General features: G+C 40.8%; 1 protein-coding gene across 1 annotated transcript in view; it reads right to left on the bottom strand.

Moving 5' to 3' along the window:
- ireb2 (iron-responsive element binding protein 2) overlaps positions 1 to 15,813 on the bottom strand; it is a 33,872-nt gene extending 18,059 nt beyond the window's left edge. The window contains exons 1-8 of the mRNA XM_071326794.1: positions 15,691 to 15,813; positions 5,252 to 5,341; positions 4,869 to 5,034; positions 4,107 to 4,244; positions 3,717 to 3,956; positions 2,230 to 2,299; positions 1,844 to 2,027; positions 1,306 to 1,445 (exon numbers count right to left, since the gene is read on the bottom strand). Of these exons, the coding sequence (XP_071182895.1) occupies positions 1,306 to 1,445; positions 1,844 to 2,027; positions 2,230 to 2,299; positions 3,717 to 3,956; positions 4,107 to 4,244; positions 4,869 to 5,034; positions 5,252 to 5,341; positions 15,691 to 15,715 (1,053 nt within the window). The 5' untranslated portion in view covers positions 15,716 to 15,813. The remainder of the gene's footprint in view (positions 1 to 1,305; positions 1,446 to 1,843; positions 2,028 to 2,229; positions 2,300 to 3,716; positions 3,957 to 4,106; positions 4,245 to 4,868; positions 5,035 to 5,251; positions 5,342 to 15,690) is intronic.
- Between the last annotated feature and the right edge of the window lie 7,457 nt (positions 15,814 to 23,270).

The raw sequence follows: 23,270 nt of genomic DNA on the forward strand, positions 1-23,270 counted from the left end.
GTGGAAAATCTGAGGTTTGTAGTTTTTCCAACTCATTGCCTATTCAATATAGAGTGTCTATGGGGTCATATTGCACTTCCTAAGGCTTCCACTAGATGTCAACAGTCTTTAGAACCTTGTTTCAGGCTTCTACTGTGAAGGGGGAGAAAATAAGAGCTGTTTCAATCAGCGGTCTGGCAGAATACCATGAGCTAAGTCACGCGTGCTGCGTTCCCTTTCATTTCTAAAGACAAAGGAATTGTCCGGTTGGAATATTTATGATAAAAACATCCTAAAGATTGATTATATACATCGTTTGACATGTTTCTACGAACTGTAATGGAACTGTTTTGACTAAGTGCCTGCGCCTTGTGAATTTGGATTTGTGAACTAAACACGCAAACAAAAAGGAGGTATTTGAACATAAATGATGGACTTTATCGAACAAAACAAACATTTGTTGTGGAACTGGGATTCCTGGGAGTGCATTCCGATGAAGATCATCAAAGGTAAGTGAATATTTATAATGCTATTTCTGATTTTTGTGACACCTCTCCTTGGTTGAAAAATGGCTGTATGTTTTTCTGTGGCTAGGCGCTGACCTAACATAATTGCATGGTGTGCTTTTACCGTAAAGTTCTTTTGAAATCTGACACAGCGGTTGCATTAAGGAGAAGTTTATCTATAATCGTATGTATAACACTTGTATCTTAGATCAATGTTTATGATGAGTATTTCTGTAATTTGATGTGGCTCTCTGCACTTTCACCGGATGTTTGTTTGAGACAATGCATTTCTGAACATAACACACCAATTTCAAATGAGGTTTTTGGACAAAAAGATTAACTTTATCGAACAAAACACACATTTATTGTCTAACATGGAGTCCTGGGAGTGCCATCCGGTGAAGCTCATCAAAGGTTAGTGATTCATTTTAATGCTATTTCTGTCTTTTGTGACACCTCTCCTTCTTTGGAAAACATAATCGCAAGGTGTGCTTTCGCCGTAAATCCTTTTTGAAATCAGACACTGCGGCTGGATTAACAAGAAGTTTATCTTTAAAATGGTGTATAATAGTTGTATGTTTGAGGAATTTTAATTATGACATTTCTGTTGTTTGAATTTGGCGCCCTGCAATTTCACTGGCTGTTGGCAAGGTGGGACGCTAGCGTCCCACATATCCCAGAGAAGTTAAACGCTAGCAATCAATAAAAAGTGATACTTTGCAAGTGCTGTGTACGGGAGCTTCTTTTGAATATGGTTTCAACATTTCTGAGCTACCATCAGATGTGTACCAGTATGTTTCATTTCTTAGCTGTAGCCTACCTTGGTGATCCCCAGAACAATATCGATGGACGTGGCCAGGATGTTGACGGAGCCTACTAGCCTGCAGCCAACCACCTGGGGAAGGGTCAGAGAGATGGGCTGGCCCAGCATCACTGCCTCCGACTCGATCCCTCCCACACCTGAGAGAGAGCGGGAAAGAGACAGGAAACCGTCTTAAAGCTATAGGGTAATTCACACGTCGATCTCCTTCTTAAGTTCTTTCATCACCAAAGCATTGTAACTTGGATATTAACCTATGACCTGATGAATGTGGTTTCAGCATAATTCTTAGTCTTTTATCTATTCTCTTTGATGTTTTTCTGTTTGATGCTAATATAGTATTTATTGGAGGTTAATAGGTACTTCAGTCCGTATACTCTGTGCAACACACAGCTATTGTGAGGTTGAGCACTTGTGAAATGTCCCTCCTTCAGGGCACCGTAGTTATATTCATAACTTTTTTTTTAATGCCAATGGATTTCAGCCAGTATTGGCAGCTGTGTGGACATTGATAGAACTTTAATTTGTTGTTCTTTACCCCAGCCGAGGATGCCCAGACCGTTGATCATGGTGGTGTGAGAGTCTGTGCCCACCACGCTGTCTGGGTAAATGAAACCCTGGCTCTCCTGCACCACCTGAGACAGGTACTCCAGGTTTAGCTGGTGTACTGCGCCCACATCCGGGGGCACCACGTTCACATTCTTAAACGCTTTGGAGCACCACTTCAGGGGAAAAGGAGAAAGACGTAAGAAAAAGGATTAGACTGGTGCGCTACACAGGCCTAAATAAGTTGCAGCCGTGTTACAATGTGTGATTATAGGTGCTGGTTTCAGTTCGAAATAGCTGTTTCAGAGTCTCTGTAACTAAGTATCTTGCTTACATTGAATTTACTTTGACGGAAACTAGAGAGAGAGACAAAGTTACCTTAAAAAACTGCAGCCGTTCTTTGTTTCGGATCAGCTCCAACTCCTGGTTTTTCAGAGCTGTTTCAGGTCTGCAGAAAACAATGACAAGGACAATGTGCACCTTTCCTCTCTCCTATACAGAGTACCGAGTAGGCTTTGCTACACTATACATCTACCCAATACGCAGGAGCCAGGACCTGCATTCCCGAATTAGAGGTCTTCACGGATTCCGAAATTGAGATACGAATGGAATTGGATCTGTGAAACTCCAGAACGACTTGACCCAGTAGTTTCCCCCCCCAATCCAACCCAAAATATGTCATATGCCAAATTGGGTCGGGTCTGTATCCCACATGGATCCGAAAGATAAAATAATGCAGCTTTAATAGCTGCGCAAGCCATCAGAATTGTTTTGACTTGTCTAGCAGGCAGTGAAAGTTAACGTTTCACATGCATTTTCTGTTCTAAGCCTAGCTAAAATAATTGAGTTGTGGTCTACACTACAGCTTAGTATTTTCAGAAATGACATGCCAAATGTAAAATGTCGACACAAAAAGAAGGGAACTGGGGTGTGTGACGAAGATGCACTAGTAAGCACGTCTCTCTCCAGAATGCGCTCTCCGTCTTCCGCTAATTTGTGTGTATTCATCGTGTGAATTGTTTGCCTTGTGTATTTTATAGGCTCTCTCCAGAATGCGCTCTGTCTCCCGCATGTTTAAAAAAAAGTTGTGGTAGTTTCAACTGGGTTTTTGGTTCATGTGTAGTTGATAAAGTGATCGTTTAAAAAAAATACAAGTAATATGATTACTATTGTTGCACATGCTGTGTAGATAAAATGTTCTATGTTTTCAATATATCACAAACTGTTTCTGCATATTGGTTATCAAGAAGCTTGATCTTGCAAGCTAGCCACTTACATAGCATAGTTGGAGCCCTGAGCTGGAGATAATTTATTTGGCACATCTTAGATAGTTAAAATTATACTTATAATATATTTAGCTGGAAAAAAGTAGTAGTGAATTTTAAGTGCAACTTGATCACCTGCACAACAGTGGATCGTCACGTCACGAAAGCTTCCGCTTGCTCTGTGTGCTCTTCGCAAACAAACATGCCATGTGACTCAATCAGCTACTTTGGGGGAACGGCTTAATAATTAAATAATAATGCAACAAGCGAAATGAAGAACGCAATCTGCTTTATCTATTAACCTTGTGCACAAGTTGCCTGCAGGTATTTAAAAATAACAAATATTCAACAAAACAATGACAAATAATTAGTAGGAAACAACTTTTCCATCATTATGTTGTCGACAATTTTACTTTAGACATGGTCATATTGCCATTAAAGTTTGTCAAAAATCCATAGCAATGCTAACGTTAGCTAGCTCCAATCCTCTCCCCTCAATCTTAGCTAGCTATCGTAATGAATACACCCCAGTCTTCAAGAGAATATTCCTAACAATGGCTTGATGCAACGTGCAATTCATGAATATGTATAGTGTCTTACTCAGAGACGGGTTGTAGGTGGAAGGGGCATAGGAGAGGGGTGTTCTCAATCTGCTGGACAGCAGTGGCAGGTCTTCCCGGGGTGGCGGGGGTGTCACTGCAGCCCCCTTTGCTGCAGCTCCCTCTCTCGCCTCCACACTGGGACCCCCTTCTGGGTGTGGGTCTGGCGGGGGAGGGGCGAGACGGAGGCCCCTGGCTCTGGCTATCCCCTCCACCAGGGTTGGGGGCGTTCTGTATGGCACTGCAGAGAAAGGGTGGATCATTTAATTTCAGAAATAGCACAGTATCAAGATATCCAACTCAGATAAAGAAGCCATCAACCTCAGGAGGGTTTCCCAGCTATCGCAAGGTAAAATATGTAACTTTAAGCAAACTGTCCCTTTAAGCCCACCATTTGTTGAGGTCGATCTGTAGCGAGTGGTCAACAATGAGGTCTGTGGGGCACACAGGGTTGACCAGGCTGGGGTCCACTCCGTGTTTGGTCACTGCATCCCTCATGGCAGCCAGGTCCACCATGGCAGGGATGCCCCTGTGTGGAAGGAACAACAATCAGATCCACCATTCTACTCCACAAAACAAACAATAACACACAGGGAAACCAACACTGGTGACCGATAGCACTGCGATACAGTATTGGTGACCCCACTAGGATTTAATACATGTAGGCCTATTGGGATTTTAAGGAGGTGGAACCATAGAAATTAGTGGAACAGTCTGCAATAGGCTAGTTTAACTAATTGTACTCAAGATCTTGATTCGATCATGTAACCAGATAGTGCTGCAATGTTGCTATACCCTTGAGCAAGGTCTCTTAAGAAAAATACTGTTCATTCCTAAGACAACAAGCAAGACTGTGTGTACTTGATCAACTGCCCAAGATGAACACACTGAGGATACCAGTGGCGAGCCCTGACCAACAAAATATTACAGAGACTCCATATACTTCACCTACAGGCGCTACAAAAAGGAAGCCAACAAAAAGGTCTGGGGATGGCTGCAACTCTACATTTCTTTGGAGGGATAGACAGGGAGTATGCTATGACACAGGGACACTGCTGGTATCTTGGACCAGGTTTCTCTTGCAAAAAAGGTTGTATATCAAAGAGATTAACCTGGATAATCAAAGGTTGGGGAGGTAGAGAAAGACACTCACGTGAAGTCTTGCAGCAGGACCCGGGCAGGAGGGAATGGCACCTCTGCCACATTCTGCTGCTCGCTCCAGTCTAGGATGTTGTGGACGTCCTCTTCTTTCACATAGAAGCCGTCGCATTTGCGTATGGCCGCCTCCAAGAGGACACGGATGGATAGAGGCAGCTTGTCTATGGAAAGGAATGAGAGACCATTATCAACACCCTCAGAAAAACTAAACTTTTGGCATTTATTTACATTCTATTGGTTGACCACAGTTCAACTAATGGCCCTTTAATGACAAAAGCTACATTTTGAGAAATAATTAGACTCTGGTTTGGTCTTTTGACGCATAAGTGCAAGCCTTAGCCTATTGTTCAACACAGGAGCTGACAAATCCACACTCACTGTATCTTGCATCATTCAGCTTCTGTGGATTGAAATACTTCCGGTCGCCATCTTTCAGCGTGTCAATCAGGTGGTTAAAAGGATGCTCCTCTGTATAGGGAAACAGAAACACATATCAATCTGACACTAGAGACTGCCCGTCCTAGAGGAGAGCACGTACACTCATTATTTACACCCCGCATGAGTTCAACTAGGCTACTACTACTTCCAGCCTCACACAAAGAGTGAGTGTGTGTGTGTGTGTGTTAGCATGAGGGATCGTTGTATTTTCATTTTACCTTTATTTAACTAGGCAAGTCAGTTAAGAACAAATTCTTATTTTCAATGACGGCCTAGGAACAGTGGGTTAACTGCCTTGTTCAGGGGCAGAACGGCAGATTGTTACCTTGTCAGCTCGGGGATTCGATCTTGCAACCCTCCGGTTACTAGTCCAACGCTCTAACCACTAGGCTACCTGCCGCCCCAATATATTCTGTATCGGAGTGAAAATTCCACTGTACATCCTATGGAAACTTTGAGGGCCATTTTGCCTGTAAAAAAAAAAAAGCCTGGGGAATGTCATGTAGGCCTATGTGTTCTGTTCCACTAGGTCCCTGGCCCTTTGAACCAAGGCTAGAATGAAAGCTAAATCACAAGTAGTCAGGAAGGCCTCTGTAGGGGACAGCACAAAGTGGTCCCAATGTTTGTGACTTAACCAGCCTACTAACACTAGGGACGAGTTGAGATTTAGATAAAAAGGTGCCTACGAGTCTCTCTAGACAGACGGGTTGCCTCCCAAAATATACGAATGCTCTGCACCAAGGTCTGGGATTTCCGAGACTAGGTGGCTACTGTTTGAAAACAATGGTCGTAATTTCACCACATTAGTATAAGAAAATTGCAAGCATCTTGTTGCCAGCATAACTGTCCATTGTGCATCTGTGTATGTCAACTAATTTCTTCCTTCTGGGCATGACAAGCCTCAAATAATTGAATAACAGTTAAGACTTGCATGCATACTGTAAAACCAACATGCTTACTGTCACCAGGAAATCAACCACATAAGATCATGAACAAAAAGAAATGAGGGACACAAGGAAGGCAACTCAAATATGCTCCAATTTAGTAAAGGGAGGTAACGCGTCCTGCTTATCATCACAAGCCTCATGTCAAATGTTTTCGAAAGATTAGGCCAACAGTAGAAACACCGTTGCTAGTGTGGAGTTAGCTAATCATACAAAAGACTAGATGTATATAATAACACATTTAATTTGTATAGCACTTTTCATTACATAGTTCTCAAAGCTCTGAGAATTGCTTTATTATTACAGTGCCATCAGTAAGTTCACACCCCTTTAATTTTTCCACATTTTGTTGTGTTACAGCCTGAATTGAAATAAGATTACATCTACATTTTTTGTCAATGGCGTACACACAATACTAGAGGTTGACCGATTAATTAGGGCCGATTTCAAGTTTTCATAACAATCGGTAATCTGCATTTTTGGACACCGATTATGGCCAATTACATTGCACTCCACGAGGAGAATGCGTGGCAGGCTGACTACCTGTTACCTGAGTGCAGCAAGGAGCCATGGTAAGTTGCTAACTAGCATTAAACTTATCTTATTTACTTATCTTATTTTATTTTACTAGGCAAGTCAGTTAAAAACAAATTCTTATTTTCTTGCAACCTTTCGGTTACTAGTCCAATGCTCTAACCACTAGGCTACGCTGCCGCCCACTAGGCCTATAAAAAACAATCAATCTTAACATAATCACTAGTTAATTACACATGGTTGATGATTACTAGTTTATCTAGCTTGTCCTGCGTTGCATATAATCGATGTGGTGCCTGTTAATTTCTCATCAAATCACAGCCTACTTCGCCAAACGGGTGATGATTTAAGCGTAGTCATGAAAAAAGCACTGTCATGGCATCAATGTGTACCTAACCATAAACAGCAATGCCTTTTTTTTTTTTTTATCAATACACAAGTATATATTTTAAACCTGCATATTTAGTTAATATTGCCTGCTAACATGATTTTATTTTAACTAGAGAAATTGTGTCACTTCTCTTGCGTTCTGTGCAAGCAGAGTCAGGGTATATGCAGCAGTTTGGGCCACCTGGCTCGTTGCAAACTGTGTGAACACCATTTCTTCCTAACAAAGACCGTAATTAATTAGCCAGAATTGTACATAATTATGACATAACATTAACGGTTGTGCAATGTAACAGCAATATTTAGACTTAGGGATGCCACCCGTTTGAAAAGTTTCCGGATTTGACCATATTAAATGACATAAGGCTCGTATTTGTGTGTGTTATTATATTAAAATTAAGTCTATGATTTGATAGAGCAGTCTGAGCGGTGGTAGGCAGCAGCGGGCTCGTAAGCATTCATTCAAACAGCACTTTCCTGCATTTGCCAGCAGCTCTTCGCTGTGCTTCAAGCATTGCGCTGTTTATGACTTCAAGCCTATCAACTCCCAAGATTAGGCTGGCAATACTATAGTGCCTATAAGAACATCCAATTGTCAAAGGTATATGAAATACAAATGTTATAGGAATTATGACAATTTCTTTCTATATTAACTACAACCTAAAACTTCTTAACTGGGAATATTGAAGACTCGTGTTAAAAGGAAACACCAGCTTTCATATGTTCTCATGTTCTGCGCAAGGAACTTAAACGTTAGCTTTTTTACATGGCAAATATTGCACTTTTTCTTTCTTCTCCAACACTATGTTTTTGTGTTATTTAAACCAAATTGAACATATTTCATTATTTATCTGAGACTAAATTGATTTTATTGATGTTTTATATTAAGTTAAAATAAAAGTGTTCATTAAGTATTGTTGTAATTGTCATTATTACAAAACAAAAATCAGCCAATTAATCGCTATTGGCTTTTTTTGGTCCTCAAATAACCGGTATCGGCGTTGTAAAATCATAATCGGTCGACCTCTACACAATACCCTATAATGTTAACGTAGAATTACATTATTCAAGTTATTAAAACAAATTAAAAGCTGAAAGTAAATAAGTTCATGAGTAAAAACGTGCTTAACAAGTCACTCTGTGTGCAATAAGTGTTTAACATGATTTTTTAATGACTACCCTATCTCTGTACCCCACTCATACAACTATCTGTAAGCTCCCTCAGTCGAGCAGTGAATTTCAAACAGATTCAACCACAAAGACCAGGGAGGGTTTCCAATGCCTCGCAATGAAGGGCACCCAATGGTTGATGGCTAAAAACTTAAAACCAGACATGGAATATCCCTTTGAGCATGGTGAAGTTATTTATTACACTTTGAATGGTGTATCAATACACCCAATCACTACAAAGATACAGGCGTCCTTCCTAACTCAGTTGCCAGAGATGAAGGAAACCACTCAGGGATTTCACCATGAGGCCAATGGTGACTTTCAAACTGTTTAATGACTGTAATACTAACCTAATTGTGAGAGTGAAAAGAAGGAAGCCTTGTACAGATAAAATATTCCAAAACAGGCATCCTGTTTGCAATTTGGCACTTAAGTCAAACTGCAAAAAATGTGGCAAAGAAATGTACTTTATGTCCTGAATACAAAGTGTTATGTTTGGGGCAAATGCAACACAGCACATCATGGGCCAGTAACCAATAGTTTGCTGGATCGAATCCCCGAGCTGGTAAAAATTAGAGGTTGACCAATTAAATCGGCATGGCCGATTGAAGTTGAAAGTTTACATTTAGGTTGGAGCATTGCTCCACGTCTGAAGTTTGCAAAAGAGTACGTGGATGTTCCACAGCGCTACTTGAAAAATATTCTGTGGACAGATTAAAATAAAGTTGAGTTGTTTGGAAGGCACACACAACACTATGTGTGGAGAAAAAAAAGGCACAGCACACCAACGTCATCCCAACTGTAAAGTATGGTGAAGGGAGCATTGTGGTTTGGAGCTGCTTTGCTACTATCAAAACTTGTGAATTCATTTTTCCGTCTATCAAGACATTTTGCAGGAGAAATTAAGGCTATCTGTCCGCCAATTGAAGCTCAACAGAAGTTGGGTGATGCAACAAAGACAATGACCCAAAACATAGAAGTAAATCAACAACAGAATGGCTTCAACAGAAGAAAATGCGCATTCTGGAGTGGCCCAGTCAGAGTCTTGAACTCAACCCGATTGAGATGCTGTGGCATGACCTCGAGAGCAGTTCACACCCGAAATCCCAAGAAAATTGCTGAATTGAACCAGTTTTGTAAAGAGGAATGGTCCAAAATTCCTCCTGACCATCGTGCAGGTCTGATCCGCAACTACAGAAGACATTCGGTTGAGGTTATTTCTGCCATACTATTCCCACCCTGCACTGTGAATGCTTACACGGTGTGTTCAATAAACACATGAAAACGTATAATTGTTTGTGTGCTATTAGTTTAAGCAGACTGTGTGTCTATTGTTGTGACTTAGATGAAGATCAGATCAAATTGTATGACCAATTTATGCAGAAGACCAGGTAATTCCAAAGGGTTCACATACCTTTTCTTGCCACTGTATAAATGCAACATGTAAAGTGTTTGTCCCATGTTTCATGAGCTGAAATACATTTTTTTTCTATTATCTTTTTTTTTTTTTTTTCAGACATTTTCCATACGCACAAAAAGCTTATTTCTCTCAAGTTTTGTGCCCAAATTTGCTTACATCCCTGTTAGTGAGCATTTCTCATTTGCCAAGATAATACATCCACCTGACAGGTGTGGCATATGAAGAAGCATTAAACAGAATGATCATTCATGACACAGGTGCACCTTCCGCTAGGGACAATAAAAGACCACTAAAATGTGCAGTTTTGCCTCAACACAATGCCACAGATGTCTCAAGTTTTTAGGGAGCGCGCAATTGGCATGCAGACTGCAAGAATGTCCACCAGAGCTGTTGCCAGATAATTTAATGTACATTTCTCTACCATAGAATTTGGCAGTACATCCAACCGGCCTCACAACCGCAGACCGCGTGTAACCACGCCAGCACAGGACCTCCACCTACGGGATGGTTAGACGAGCCACCCGGACAGCTGATGAAACTGTGGGTTTGCATAAGCGATGAATTTTTGCACAAACTGTCAGAACCGTCTCAGGGAAGCTCATCTGCGTGCTCGTCGTCCTCACCAGGGTCTTGACCTGACTGCAGTTCGGCGTCGTAACCGACTTCAGTGGGAAAATGCTCACCTTCGATGGCCACTGACACGCTGGATAAGTGTGTTCTTCACTGATGAATCCCAGTTTCAACTATACCTTTTTTTTAAGGTATCTGTGACCAACCATGCATATCTGTATTCACAGTCATGTGAAATCAATAGATTTGGGTCTAATGAATTTATTTCAATCGACTGATTTCCGTATATGTTCTGAGCCGGCAGGGGTCTCAATGCAGAATTAAATATTTTCTCTCTCGTCAATAGCTATTGAACCAAGCATGCCATGAAAACAAAATAGTATATTCTGAACTAGGGGAGGATGGAGAACAATCACCACCCCTTTTGTTGGAGACTGTAATCCCCCAAAATAAAAATACAATAAGGAAAATCTAACAAAAAAAGTGCCATTGTTCTCCATCCTCCCGTTTCAGAAATTACAATTTTCAATGGTGGAGTTCGTTTTGCATGGATAGGTGCCTCAGGTGGGTGAAGATTTCACTTGAAAAATCAACCCAAAACCACTCATTCCTTTAATTGACAGTGTTAAATAACACTAATATCTGAGAACAATATTTTTTGTGAACAAATGTCTCATATTGACATTATAATAAGGTTGGTAGCAACATGAAAAATCGTTGTTGAAATCTGTTGCAGCTCAAGTCAACTACAAAATCCACAATGCAATGCTCTCTCTATGGACTGGCTGGCTGGCAAGCTAGCTAGCTAGCTAGCAAGCAAACGTAGCTACACACAATAATACCAAAGACAATATCAGCATTTAACGTAGCTAGTTAGTTGTAAAATCCCTTAAACAAACAGCATTATCAATTTAGGTGTCTACAATCTCACCATGTTCAACTTGCAGCTCGATGTGCCTCACAGAGTGGTCTAACATTCGCAACGGCAGATATATACCACGCTACGTCAATGGGCTGCGTGGTGCATTCTGGGCGATTCTGGTAAAGGGAACGTTTTTCTTCAAGGAGTGAATGGGAGTCTACTGAGTGCTAGCTCCAAAACCCAACATTAACCCAAATTTTGTCAACAAGAAGTTAAACATTGCAAATCTTTTCCAAGATGTGAGTTAATTAACTTAGAAATCATGAAATTACATATTTGAGTTAAATGGCCACGTTTCTCAACATATACACTAACTGTATTCGAATACCCATAGAAAACATACTGTATACTACATGACATTAGTTCATTTTAGTATATTGTAATGTAAACAAACGGTATTCTTTCAGTTGAGCATACTAGCTCTTCGCCTGTCTACCGGAAGTTGATGCTGTTGCTTTGCAACCTCTTGCTAGCTAGTTAGCATAACAAATGACAAGTTAGACATTTTTAAACTTTGGGTGTGTTCTTTAATTCAATCTGGAGTGCCAGAGTGTGCTCGTAAATTCAGAGTATTGTCAGATTGTCCTTTTGTAAATTCAGAGCGTGTCGGTCTTGGAGTGCACACTGGACGCTCGGGCCAAGGAGTACGGTTGATTTGAGCATTCTTACCTTACAACGGCAGTCAAGCACCCAAGATAATACTGGCTAGCTTGCAATCTACTTCCAGACACAAATGAGACCACTCTGACCATTTTACTCACCCTAGCAGAGCTGGTTAGGCTGTCTTTATGTTATCCCGAGTAGAGGTCGACCAATTATGGTTTTTCAACGCCGATACCGATTATTTGAGGACGAAAAAAAGCCAATACCGATTAACTGGCCGATTTTTATATATGTAATAATGACATTTACAACAATACTGAATGAACACTTATTCTAACTTAATACTGTATAATACATCAATAAAATCTATTTAGTCTCAAATAAATAATGAAACATGTTCAATTTGGTTTACATAATGCAAAAACTAAGTGTTGGAGAAGAAAGTAAAAGTGCAATATGTGCCAATTAAAAAAGCTAACATTTATATTCCTTGCTCAGAACATATGAAAGCTGGTGGTTCCTTTTAACATGAGTCTTCAATATTCCCAGTTAAGAAGTTTTAGGTTGTAGTTAATATAGGAATTATAGGACTATTTCTCTCTATACCATTTGTATTTCATATACCTTTGACCATTGGATGTTCTTATAGGCACTATAGTATTGCCAGCCTAATCTCGGAGGTTGATAGGCTTGAAGTCATAAACAGCGCAATGCTTGAAGCACAGATAAGAGCTGCTGACAAACGCAAGAAAGTGCTGTTTGAATGAATGCTTACGAGCCTGGTGCTGCCTACCACCGCTCAGTCAGACTCCTCTATCAAATATCAAATCATAGACTTAATTATAATAAACACACAGAAATACAAGCCTTATGTCATTAATATGGTCAAATCAGGAAACTATAATTTCGAAAACAAAATGTTTATTCTTTCAGTGAAATACGGAACCGTTACGTATTTTATTGAACGGGTGGCATCCCTAAGTCTAAATATTGCTGTTACATTGCACAACCTTCAATGTTATGTCATAATTATGTACAATTCTGGCTAATTAAATTACGGTCTTTGTTAGGAAGAAATGGTCTTCACACAGTTCGCAACGAGCCAGGCGGCCCAAACTGCTGCATATACCCTGACTCTGCTTGCACAGAACGCAAGAGAAGTGACACAATTTCTCTAGTTAAAATAAATTCATGTTAGCAGGCAATATTAACTAAATATGCAGGTTTAAAATATATACTTGTGTATTGATTTTTTTTTTTAAAAAGGCATTGATGTTTATGGTTAGGTACACATTGATGCCATGACAGTGCTTTTTTCATGACTACGCTTAAATCATCACCCGTTTGGCGAAGTAGGCTGTGATTTGATGAGAAATTAACAGGCACCACATCGATTATATGCAATGCAGGACAAGCTAGATAAACTAGTAATATCATCAACCATGTGTAATTAACTAGTGATTATGTTAAGATTGATTGTTTTTTATAGGCCTAGTGGGCGGCAGCGTAGCCTAGTGGTTAGAGCATTGGACTAGTAACCGAATGTGTAGTTAACTAGTGATTATTGTTTTTTATAAGATAAGTTTAATGCTAGCTAGCAACTTACCTTGGCTTGGCTTCTTTCTGCACTCGCGTAACAAGTGGTCAGCCTGCCACGCAGTCTTCTCGTGGAGTGCAATGTAATCGGCCATAATCGGTGTCCAAAAATGCGATTACCGATTGTTATGAAAACTTGAAATCGGCTATGCCGATTAATCGATCGACCTCTGATCCAGAGTGTTGGTGACTAACTTCTGCCGGCAACAAATTAATTATGCTCTTTTGCCAAAGTTTACTTACACCGACCATATTCAACGGGTATTGAGCGCTCGTAAATTCATTATTCTGCGCTCTGGTACACAGAATGTCCATTGAGAATGCACAACGACTATACCATTTAGCTAAGACTGACGGTTATAATCAAGTCAATAAACGTTGGGTAGTTAAGATAGATGGTTAATATACTGGCAGGTTTTATGTATAAGTAGCCAACTAACATTAGGTAGCTAGCTAACATATTGCTTTAATAATATGCTATGTGGTTCGTAAAGACAGCGTAAAGACGTAAAGACAGCGTAGCTAACAAATTGTCAGCCAACATAACTTGTAAGGTCATTTATTTGAAAAGTTATTATTGTTATTGCTCAACAGTTTCTTAACATTTGTCATAATTAGTTAAAGCTATGAATTTGTATCCGATCTCGTTGTACTTCGGCTGCGTACTTTCCGCCATTTTCTTCAAATCTGAAAACGATGTGTAGCCATGCCCATTTCCTGAAGAATTGCATTATGGGCCCTAAAGTACAGACATAGTGTCCTCTGTGTGTATACTTCATATTTTGGCAAATTTAGTACGCCATCCGGGAACTTTTAACATACTAACTATATCCATACTATGACCAATAAGCATACTATATACACATTCAATTCACGTCACAAATAGTATGGTTAGTATGAGTATTCGAGCGCAGCTAATGACTTTGAGATGGGATTGTGTGGCAATTAGCTTAGCAACCGCGTGAGCAGCACGATAATGTGAACGCGATTTGTCGACAGTATGCTGGGTGCTGCATTATACATTCCTTCATTCATTAGATTCCTATCTCCTTTCTATAATATATCTGGCAATGGCCCTTACCATGCAATGCACTCTGGCCTAAAGAGGCAGACAAAAAGGAAAAATGTGATAGAACCTCCATTAAATAAAAAAATTCTCAAGGTAGGAATATCGCAAAAATATGATCAATGGCTCATTCGAGAAAATCCATTCTCCCGAGTTATCACATCGGCCAGTATTGAAATCTGACATGTATGATAAGTTGTTTTCACCATCTAAAAGTCATATTCCTATTATCTTCCAGTTTACTGAGAGCGACTTTATCACAGTACTAACCCATACCGGACGGATCTGACTGCTTGAACGGCAATAACTCAGATACACATGCAAACACGAAATAACCCAGGGAAATCGATAGAACATCCCTCAGAGATGCACAAAAACAATACATTTAAAATGGGTGAACCTTTCCTTTAAGGACCAATGGAATGGTCTAAAATGATCAAAATCTGCCCACCTTTGACACAGGGCCATGCAAAATGAACTTGTCCATTGTCATGCTTGGTTCAATTGCTATTGCCGAGAGAAAACCGAATATCCAATATAAAACTCACTTTAACATTATAATCGGTGCCGATACCTGCCGGCACTCTAAAAAGTCAGGTAAAAAAATACTTTCCTGTGGATATTTTGTCTCAAATTTCGAGCAGCTAAAGGACAAACCGCACGTACAAGCGGTAGAGTAGGTTTAAATGTAATTTTATTCAAAATTCTGGCTTGTAAGAAAAATGTACACGATTTTGGAAGCATTAGTTTCAGGCTGTATATACCAATTGTGTATTACATCCTGATAAGACAAACACGCTAACGTTACTAGCACGCTATAGTTAATAGCTAGTTAACCTTAGCTAAATACTTTCCCCCACGCGTTCAATAAATAACGTTACTGCAGTGCAATTCCCCGTTAGATAATTGGATGTATAGCTAGCTAGGTAACGTGACTTTTTGGGGCGACTGCAAGTGAAGATTAAAGGAGTAATGTTACTAGCCAGCTAACGTTAGCTAGCTAAGTATCATTAGCATAACAAGCTACCTGGACAGTGAGGAAGCCCAAGTAAACGTGAGACATTTTAGGCTTTACATAATGAAATAATTGGCATGGCCGTCAACTGCTTTGCAAACTGTGTTGATTTGAAATAATAGCTTGGCAATGTTATTGTAGACGACTCTTACCTTTGACTGAGGAAGTGAGCGCCATGATGACTTCTGAAACGGGAGAGGCTATACCAGAGAGGAAGAGTCGAAGCGAGAGGGTTTACTCCGCCCAAAACATGTCCACGTTAAGGAACTAATTAATTATTAAGCAGGTGAGGCGTTTTTGTATGTGGGGGCAATGAGTGTCGAATTTCGGACATAAAAATGAAATTATATTTTGATCTAATAAAAGTTGTAATGCTTAGGTTATTAGGAGTGGACTGATAAGTGTGATGAATGTGACATCCTGGCAACTGTGTGGGAAAAAAACTACTTTATCAGCTTTTGTTGGTTAAGGGCTTGTAAGTAAGCATTTCATTGTATTTTTATTTGACTTTTTTTATTTAACCTTTATTTAATTAACTAGGCAAGTCAGTTAAGAACAAATTCTTATTTACAATGACGGCCTAGGAACAGCGGGTTAACTGCCTTGTTCAGGGGCAGAACGACATATTTTTACCTTGTCAGCTCTGGGTTTCGATCTAGCAACCTTTTGGTAACTGGCCCAACCCTCTAACCACTTGGCTACCTGCAGGTGCATGTGACAAATAAAATGTGATTTAATTTGTCCCTGCTGAAATTATTTATATTTATGAGGCTAGCATAGCGTCTCACTCTTCATTGAATTCAGGCGGTTTGACGTCAACAGCCCTCATCGAATATTCAAATATCATTCAAATAACGAGATGTATCCACCAATCAAAGAGAGCATAGGAAGACGCCGTTCCACGCTGTGGACATCGAATTCCATTGTTAGGGCTGAGACCTAAGCATCTCGTCATTATATCCAGTATCTCTGGCTATACAGCCATAGAGTCTTATGCCGCGTCCACGTACTAGTCCGAACCTCGGACATTTCTCACTTGATAACAGGTTGAACGCGGCACGTGTATCGCTATACCAGTTAGCAAGTCGAACATTTTAGAGTTTCCTAGTTCCAAATGTCACGTGAACGCGGCAATAGACGTTACCTAAATTGATGACATATGACGTGGAGACGATTGGTTTCAGTTCAGTCAGTCGCCCTGATGAGTCCTTCATGTTCTTTTAAAGCTCAATGGCCCTTCCCAGCAAGCTAGTTTATGCTGGCTAGCTGGCAAATCAAATGTTATTTGTCACGTGCGCCGAATACAACGCTTACTTACAAGTTCTTAACCAACAATGCTTTAAGAAATTAAGGAAAAAAATACAAATAAAATGTTAAGTAAAAAATACAAAATGTAACAGCAGCAGTAAAATAACAAGCGAGGCTATATACAGGGGGTACCGGTGCAGAGTCAATGTGCAGGGGCACTGGTTAGTTGGGGTAATATGTACATGTAGATAGAGTTAAAGTGACTATGCATAGATTATAAACAGAGAGTAGCAGCAGCATACAAGAGGGGTCTTGGGTAGCCCTTTGACTAGCTGTTCAGGAGTGGTAACAGAGAACAGTCTATGACTGGGATGGCTGGAGTCTTTGACAATTTTTAGGGCCTTCCTCTGACACCGCCTGATATAGAGGTCCTGGATGGCAGAAAGCTTGGCCCCAGTGATGTACTGGGCCGTACGCACTACCCTCTGTAGTACCTTGCGGTCGGAGGCTGAGCAGTTGCCATACCAGGCAATGATGCAACCAGACAGGATGCTCTCAATGTTGCAACTGTAGAACCTTTTGAGGATCTGAGGACCCATGCCAAATCTTTTCAGTCTCCTCAGAGGGAATAGGCTTTGTTGTGCCCTCTTCATGACTGTCTTGGTGTGTTTGGACCATGTTAGTTTGTTGGGGATGTGGACACCAAGGAACTTGAAGCTCTCAACTTGTTCCACTACAGCCCCATCAGTGAGAATGGGTGCGTGCTTGGTCCTCCTTTTCCTGTAGACCACAATCATCCCCTTTTTCTTGATCACGTTGAGAGAGAGGTTGTTGTCCTGGCACCACACGACCAGGTCTCTGACCTCCCCCCTATAGGCTGTCTCATCGTTGTCGGTGATCAGGCCTACCACTGTTGTGTCATCGGCAAACTTGATGATGGTGTTGGAGTCGTGCCTGGCCATGCAGTCATGAGTGAACAGGGAGTACAGGAGGGGACTGAGCACTCACCCCTGAGAGGACCCCGTGTTGAGGATCAGCGTGGCAGATGTGATGTTCCCTACCCTTACCACCTGGGGGCGGCCCGTCAGGAAGTCCAGGATCCAGTTGCAGAGGGAGGTTTTTAGTCCCAGGATCCTTAGCTGAGTGATGAGCTTTGAGGGCACTATGGTGGTGAATGCTGAGCTGTAGTCAATGAAAAGCATTCTCACATAAGTGTTCATTTTGTCCATGTGGGAAAGCGCAGTGTTGAGTGCAATAGAGATAACATAATCTGTGGATTTGTTGGGGCGGTATGCAAATTGGGGTGGTTCTAGGGTTTCTGGAATAATGGTGTGGATGTCATGACCAGCCTTTCAAAGCACTTCATGGCTACAGACGTGAGTGCTACAGGTTGCTAGACATTTAGGCAGGTTACCTTAGTGTTCTTGGGCACAGGTACTATGGTGGTCTGCTTAAAACATGTTGGTATTACAGACTCAGTCAGGGACAGGTTGAAAATGTCAGTGAAGACACTTGCCAGTTGGTCAGCACATGCTCAGAGTACACGTCCTGGTAATCCGTCTGGCCCTGCGGCCTTGTGAATGTTTACCTGTTTGAAAGGTCTTTTGCGGCCCATTTGCAGCCAAGCCTTAACTTCTCTGGGATATGTGGGACGGTAGTGTCCCACTTGGCCAAAATCCTGAAAAAATGTAGCGCGCCAAATTCAAATATATTACTATAAAAATCAATCTTTCATGAAATCACAATTGAAAGACACCAAATTTAAGCTACACATGTTGTGAATCCAGCCACAGTCTGATTTCAAAAAGGATTTACGGGGAAAGCACACCAAACAATTATGTTAGCTCAGTACATAGCCACAGAAAAACACAGCCATTTTCCCAGCAAAAGATAGTAGTCACAAAAAGCAGAAATAGATATAAAATTAATCACTAACCTTTGATGATCTTCAGATGACACTCATAGGACATCATGTTACGATAATGTGCATATTTATATCCACAAATCTCTGTTTACATTGGCGCCATGTTCAGAAATGCCTCCAAAATATCCGGAGTAATTGCAGAGAGCCACGTCAAATAACAGAAATACTCATCATAAACTTTGATGAAAGATACATGTTTTACACAGAATTAAAGATACACTTGTTCTTAATGCAACCGCCGTGTCAGATTTTTTTTTTTTACTTTACGTAAAAAGCACACCATGCAATAATCTAAAACGGCGCTCAGATTTAACAACATTTCTCCGCCATGTTGGAGTCAACAGAATTACGAAATTACATCATAAATATTCCCTTACCTTTGATTATGTTCATCAGAATGCACTGCCAGGAATCCTAGTTCCACAATAAATCGTTGTTTTGTTCGATAATGTCCATTACTTATGTCCAATTAGCTACTTTTGCTAGCACGTTTAGTTCACATGTCCAAACGCTGGCGCCGGTCCAGGCGAACTCGGACGAAAACTTCAAAAAGTTATATTACAAGTCGAATAAACTGGTCAAACTTAGTAGAGACTCAATCTCCAGGATGTTGTTATCATATATATCCAATATCCACTGTGACTTAAAACCTACCCAAACCAGAAACCGTGGATAGATGGCAGCATTCGTGCAAAATTGAAAGAGCGAACCACCGCATTTAACCATAGCAAGGTAACTGGGAATATGGCAGAATACAAATAATCGCCCCTTAAGGCAATCAAACAGGCAAAACATCAGTTCAATTCTCTGGCAACAGCTCTGGTGGACATTCCTGCAGTCAGCATGCAAATTGCACGCTCCCTCAAAACTTGAAACATCTGTGGCATTGTGTTGTGTGACAAAACTTCACATTTTAGAGTGGCCTTTTATTGTCCCCGGCACAAGGTGCACCTGTGTAATGATCATGCTGTTTAAAATGAATCAGCTTCTTGATATGCCACACCTGTCAGGTGGATGGATTATCTTGGCAAAGAAGAAATCCTCACTAACTGGGATGTAAACACATTTGTGCACAAAATTGGAGAGAAATAAGCTTTTTGTGCATATGGAAAATATATGGGATCTAATATTTCAGCTCATGAAACATGGGACAAACACTTTACATGTTACATTTATATTTCTGTTTAGTGTACATTAGTTAATTTGGCTGCATTGAGCAAAACTTGAATGTAATATAACCTATTCTAGGAGCCTATTGTTGGTATGGTCTTTATTCATTGTTAACTTGTTTTTCAACAATGTCAAGTACAGGCAGGGGGCTTTCTTAAGACACGGGGTAAGAAATAATCTGAACATCAAAGATAGAAATTCCAGTGCGCCCATGATAAAGGTAACTACATTACTTTAGTTGGCTGCTTATGGGAGCCGTGTGTGTGTTTGTGTGTGTGTGGAATATGTTTTGATCATTGGGTTTCCTGAAAACAGGTACTGACAGGAGGAGCAAAATTAGTCTGTCAGAAGTCTTCAAGCTGGATGGTGATGGAGGCTTTGGTGGTCCACACAACGAAGAAGCAGGTGTCCCTTCCAGTGATGTGGAGCTGACCTTGGACCTGGTGCCAGTAAGGATGGTCATCACGGAGGCGATAAGATCCTCCTTCCTTGATATAGAAATCCTTCGACATCACTGCCTTTTCAATGGTAAGGTCTCTTGCAACATAGGGACACTTAAATCAACCAATCAAATGTATTTATAAAGCCCCTTTTACATCAGCAGATGTCACAAAGTGCTATGCAGAAACCCAGCCTAAAACCACAAACAGCAAGCAATGCAGATGTAGAAGCACGGGAGCTTGGAACAACTCCCTAGAAAGGCAAGAACCTAGGAGGAAACCTAAAGATGAACCAGGCTCTGAGGGGTGGCCATTTTCTTTCTGCCGGGTGGAGATTTATAAGAGTACATGGCCATTAAGGCCAGATTGTTCTTCCAGATGTTCAAACATTCATAGATGACCAGTAGTGTCAAATAATAATCACAGTGGTTGTATAGGGTGCAGGTCAGTACCTCAGGAGTAAATGTCAGTTGGCTTTTCATAGCTGAGCATTCAGAGGTCGAGACAGCAGGTGCGGTAGAGAGAGTCGAAAACAGCAGGTCCGGGACAAGGTAGCACGTCCTGTGAACTGGTCAGGGTTCCATAGCCGTGTAACAGTACTCTTCTTGCGTTGTGTACAATCAATCATCGACACGAACTCCAACTTGTAGCACCAGTCATGGAGATTTATTCTGATAGAAACAGCACAAAATTGCACGTCATGGATTGCACGGCTCACCATCCAACTCTCCACTTACGCACGCTGGTTTGGTGCTTGTTCACTGGGCAATGTAGTTACCAAAATAATACAACAATATAATATTTTTAACATTGTACCTGATAGAAACAGCACAAAATTGCACGTCATGCAATGCACGGCTCACCATCCAACTCTGCACTCATGCACTGTACAAAATATACGAACCCCCCCACCAGACACAGTTAGTTGCTAGCTAATATTAGCTGGAATTCTCTATAACAAAATGCACAACAAATAAATATGCATCAAAAAACACTACATCTTAGGTGTGGTATTTTAATAACATTTACAAACAAATTGATATAAATTGTACATTTAAATCATCACTTGGGAGTATAAAAATCACTTTTGACGTACAGTGCTTTGCAACCAACAACTTACCGCTGGTTTGGTGCTTGTTCACTGGGACGATTCTAACTGAAACATCCTCCCTCATAAGCAAGCTACGCAAACCAGCCAATAAGATGCCATGTTGAGTAGGTGAAGGCAAGACAAAACTAAAACCAAAAACCCATTGGCTTAACAATAAAGTGGCAAGGGGAATCCCCAATATAACCCTGTTACAGCCACAGGCAGAACAGTTGAAACTGGAGCAGTAGCACGACCAGGTGGACTGGGGACAGCCAGGAGTCATCAGGCCAGGTAGTCCCGAGGCATGATCCTAGGGCTCAGGTCCTCCGGGAGGGGAGGGGAAAGAGGGAGAGAGAATTAGAAGGAGCATACTTAAATTCACAAAGGACACCAAATAAGACAGAAGAATTACACCAGATAAAACAGACTGACCATAGACCCCCATCACATACAGCGGTTCTTTCTTTAAAAGTAGTCGTACTGCAGGACAGCTTGCGGGCTGCCACAGAATTCTATGTCACGTATTTAAGTGTCGGCCATTGTTGCCATTAATGCTAGTTATTGCTAGTTTGACCACCAGAGGGTATCTTTGAGAAGAATTTGACTGTTTTTAATATTGGCTGTACTAGAACATATTATATGGGATTGATTTGAAGAAATTAGGTTAATTAATTTGATTAATATTATGGTGTTTCTATTCCAAGAAAAACACAACCCTCAGGTACTATTTAATGAAGCTGCCAGTTGAGGACTTGTGAGGCATCTGTTTCTCAAACTTGACACTCTAATGTACTTGTCCTCTTGCTTAGTTGTGCACCGGGGCAAACTTGCTCAGTTGTGCACCAGAGTAAGTTTGCGCTGTTCTGTAAAGGGAGTAGTACACAGCGTTGTATGAGATCTTCAGTTTCTAGGCAATTTCTCGGATGGAATAGCCTTCATTTCTCAGAACAAGAATAGACTGAAGACTTTCATAAGAAAGTTCTTAGTTTCTGTATCTTTTGAGCCTGTAATCGAAACCACAAATGCTGATGCTCCAGATACTCAACCAGTCTAAAGAAGGCCAGTTTTATTGCTTCTTTAATCAGAACAAGTTTTTAGCTTTGCTAAGCTAATTGTAAAAGGGTTTTCTAATGATTATTTAGCCTTTTAAAAGGATAAACTTGGATTAGCTAACACAACGTGCCACTGGAACACAGGAGTGATGGTTGCTGATAATGGGCCTCTGTACGCCTATGTAGATATTACATTAAAAATCTGGCGTTTCCAGCTACAATAGCCATTTTCAACATTAGCAATGTCTACACTGTATTTCTGATCAATTTGATGTTATTTTAATGGACAAAAAATGTGCTTTTCTTTCAAAAACAAGGACATTTCTAAGTGACCCCAAACTTTAGAACGGTATTGTGTATATAAAGAAAACCCAGAACATTAACCATGTGTGTCCTCTTGTTTTGTACTGCTCTGTAGTTTCGACCAAATAATTTGTCTGACAAACAAAGAACTTTGCGTGCCGCAGGCCATGGATCAAAGCTGGCGAGACATTCAATGACATCATCGAGAGATATGCTGAACCCTATGTCAGAGAAGTGTTTTTGGGACCACATCGTGTCTATTGTCCTGCTAATAGCCCTTGAGAAAAAATGCCTCCAGGGCCGACAGACAAGTTCCTTACTTTTTCCGCCTTCCACTTGCCTCTTCCATTTTTGCGGTAATGCTGCAATTAGTTGGTTGTAATTTTGGGTAGAGCAGACATTTCCATATGCAGGATACTGCAGGATCTAGGACTGCTCGATGTATGTCGTGACATCCACAAGACAGATAAGGAATATACTTTTTACTCATCCAGCCACACTGAAT

This window comes from Salvelinus alpinus, chromosome 9 (genome assembly GCF_045679555.1).
Source record: "Salvelinus alpinus chromosome 9, SLU_Salpinus.1, whole genome shotgun sequence".
NCBI classification, from domain to species: Eukaryota; Metazoa; Chordata; class Actinopteri; order Salmoniformes; family Salmonidae; genus Salvelinus; species Salvelinus alpinus.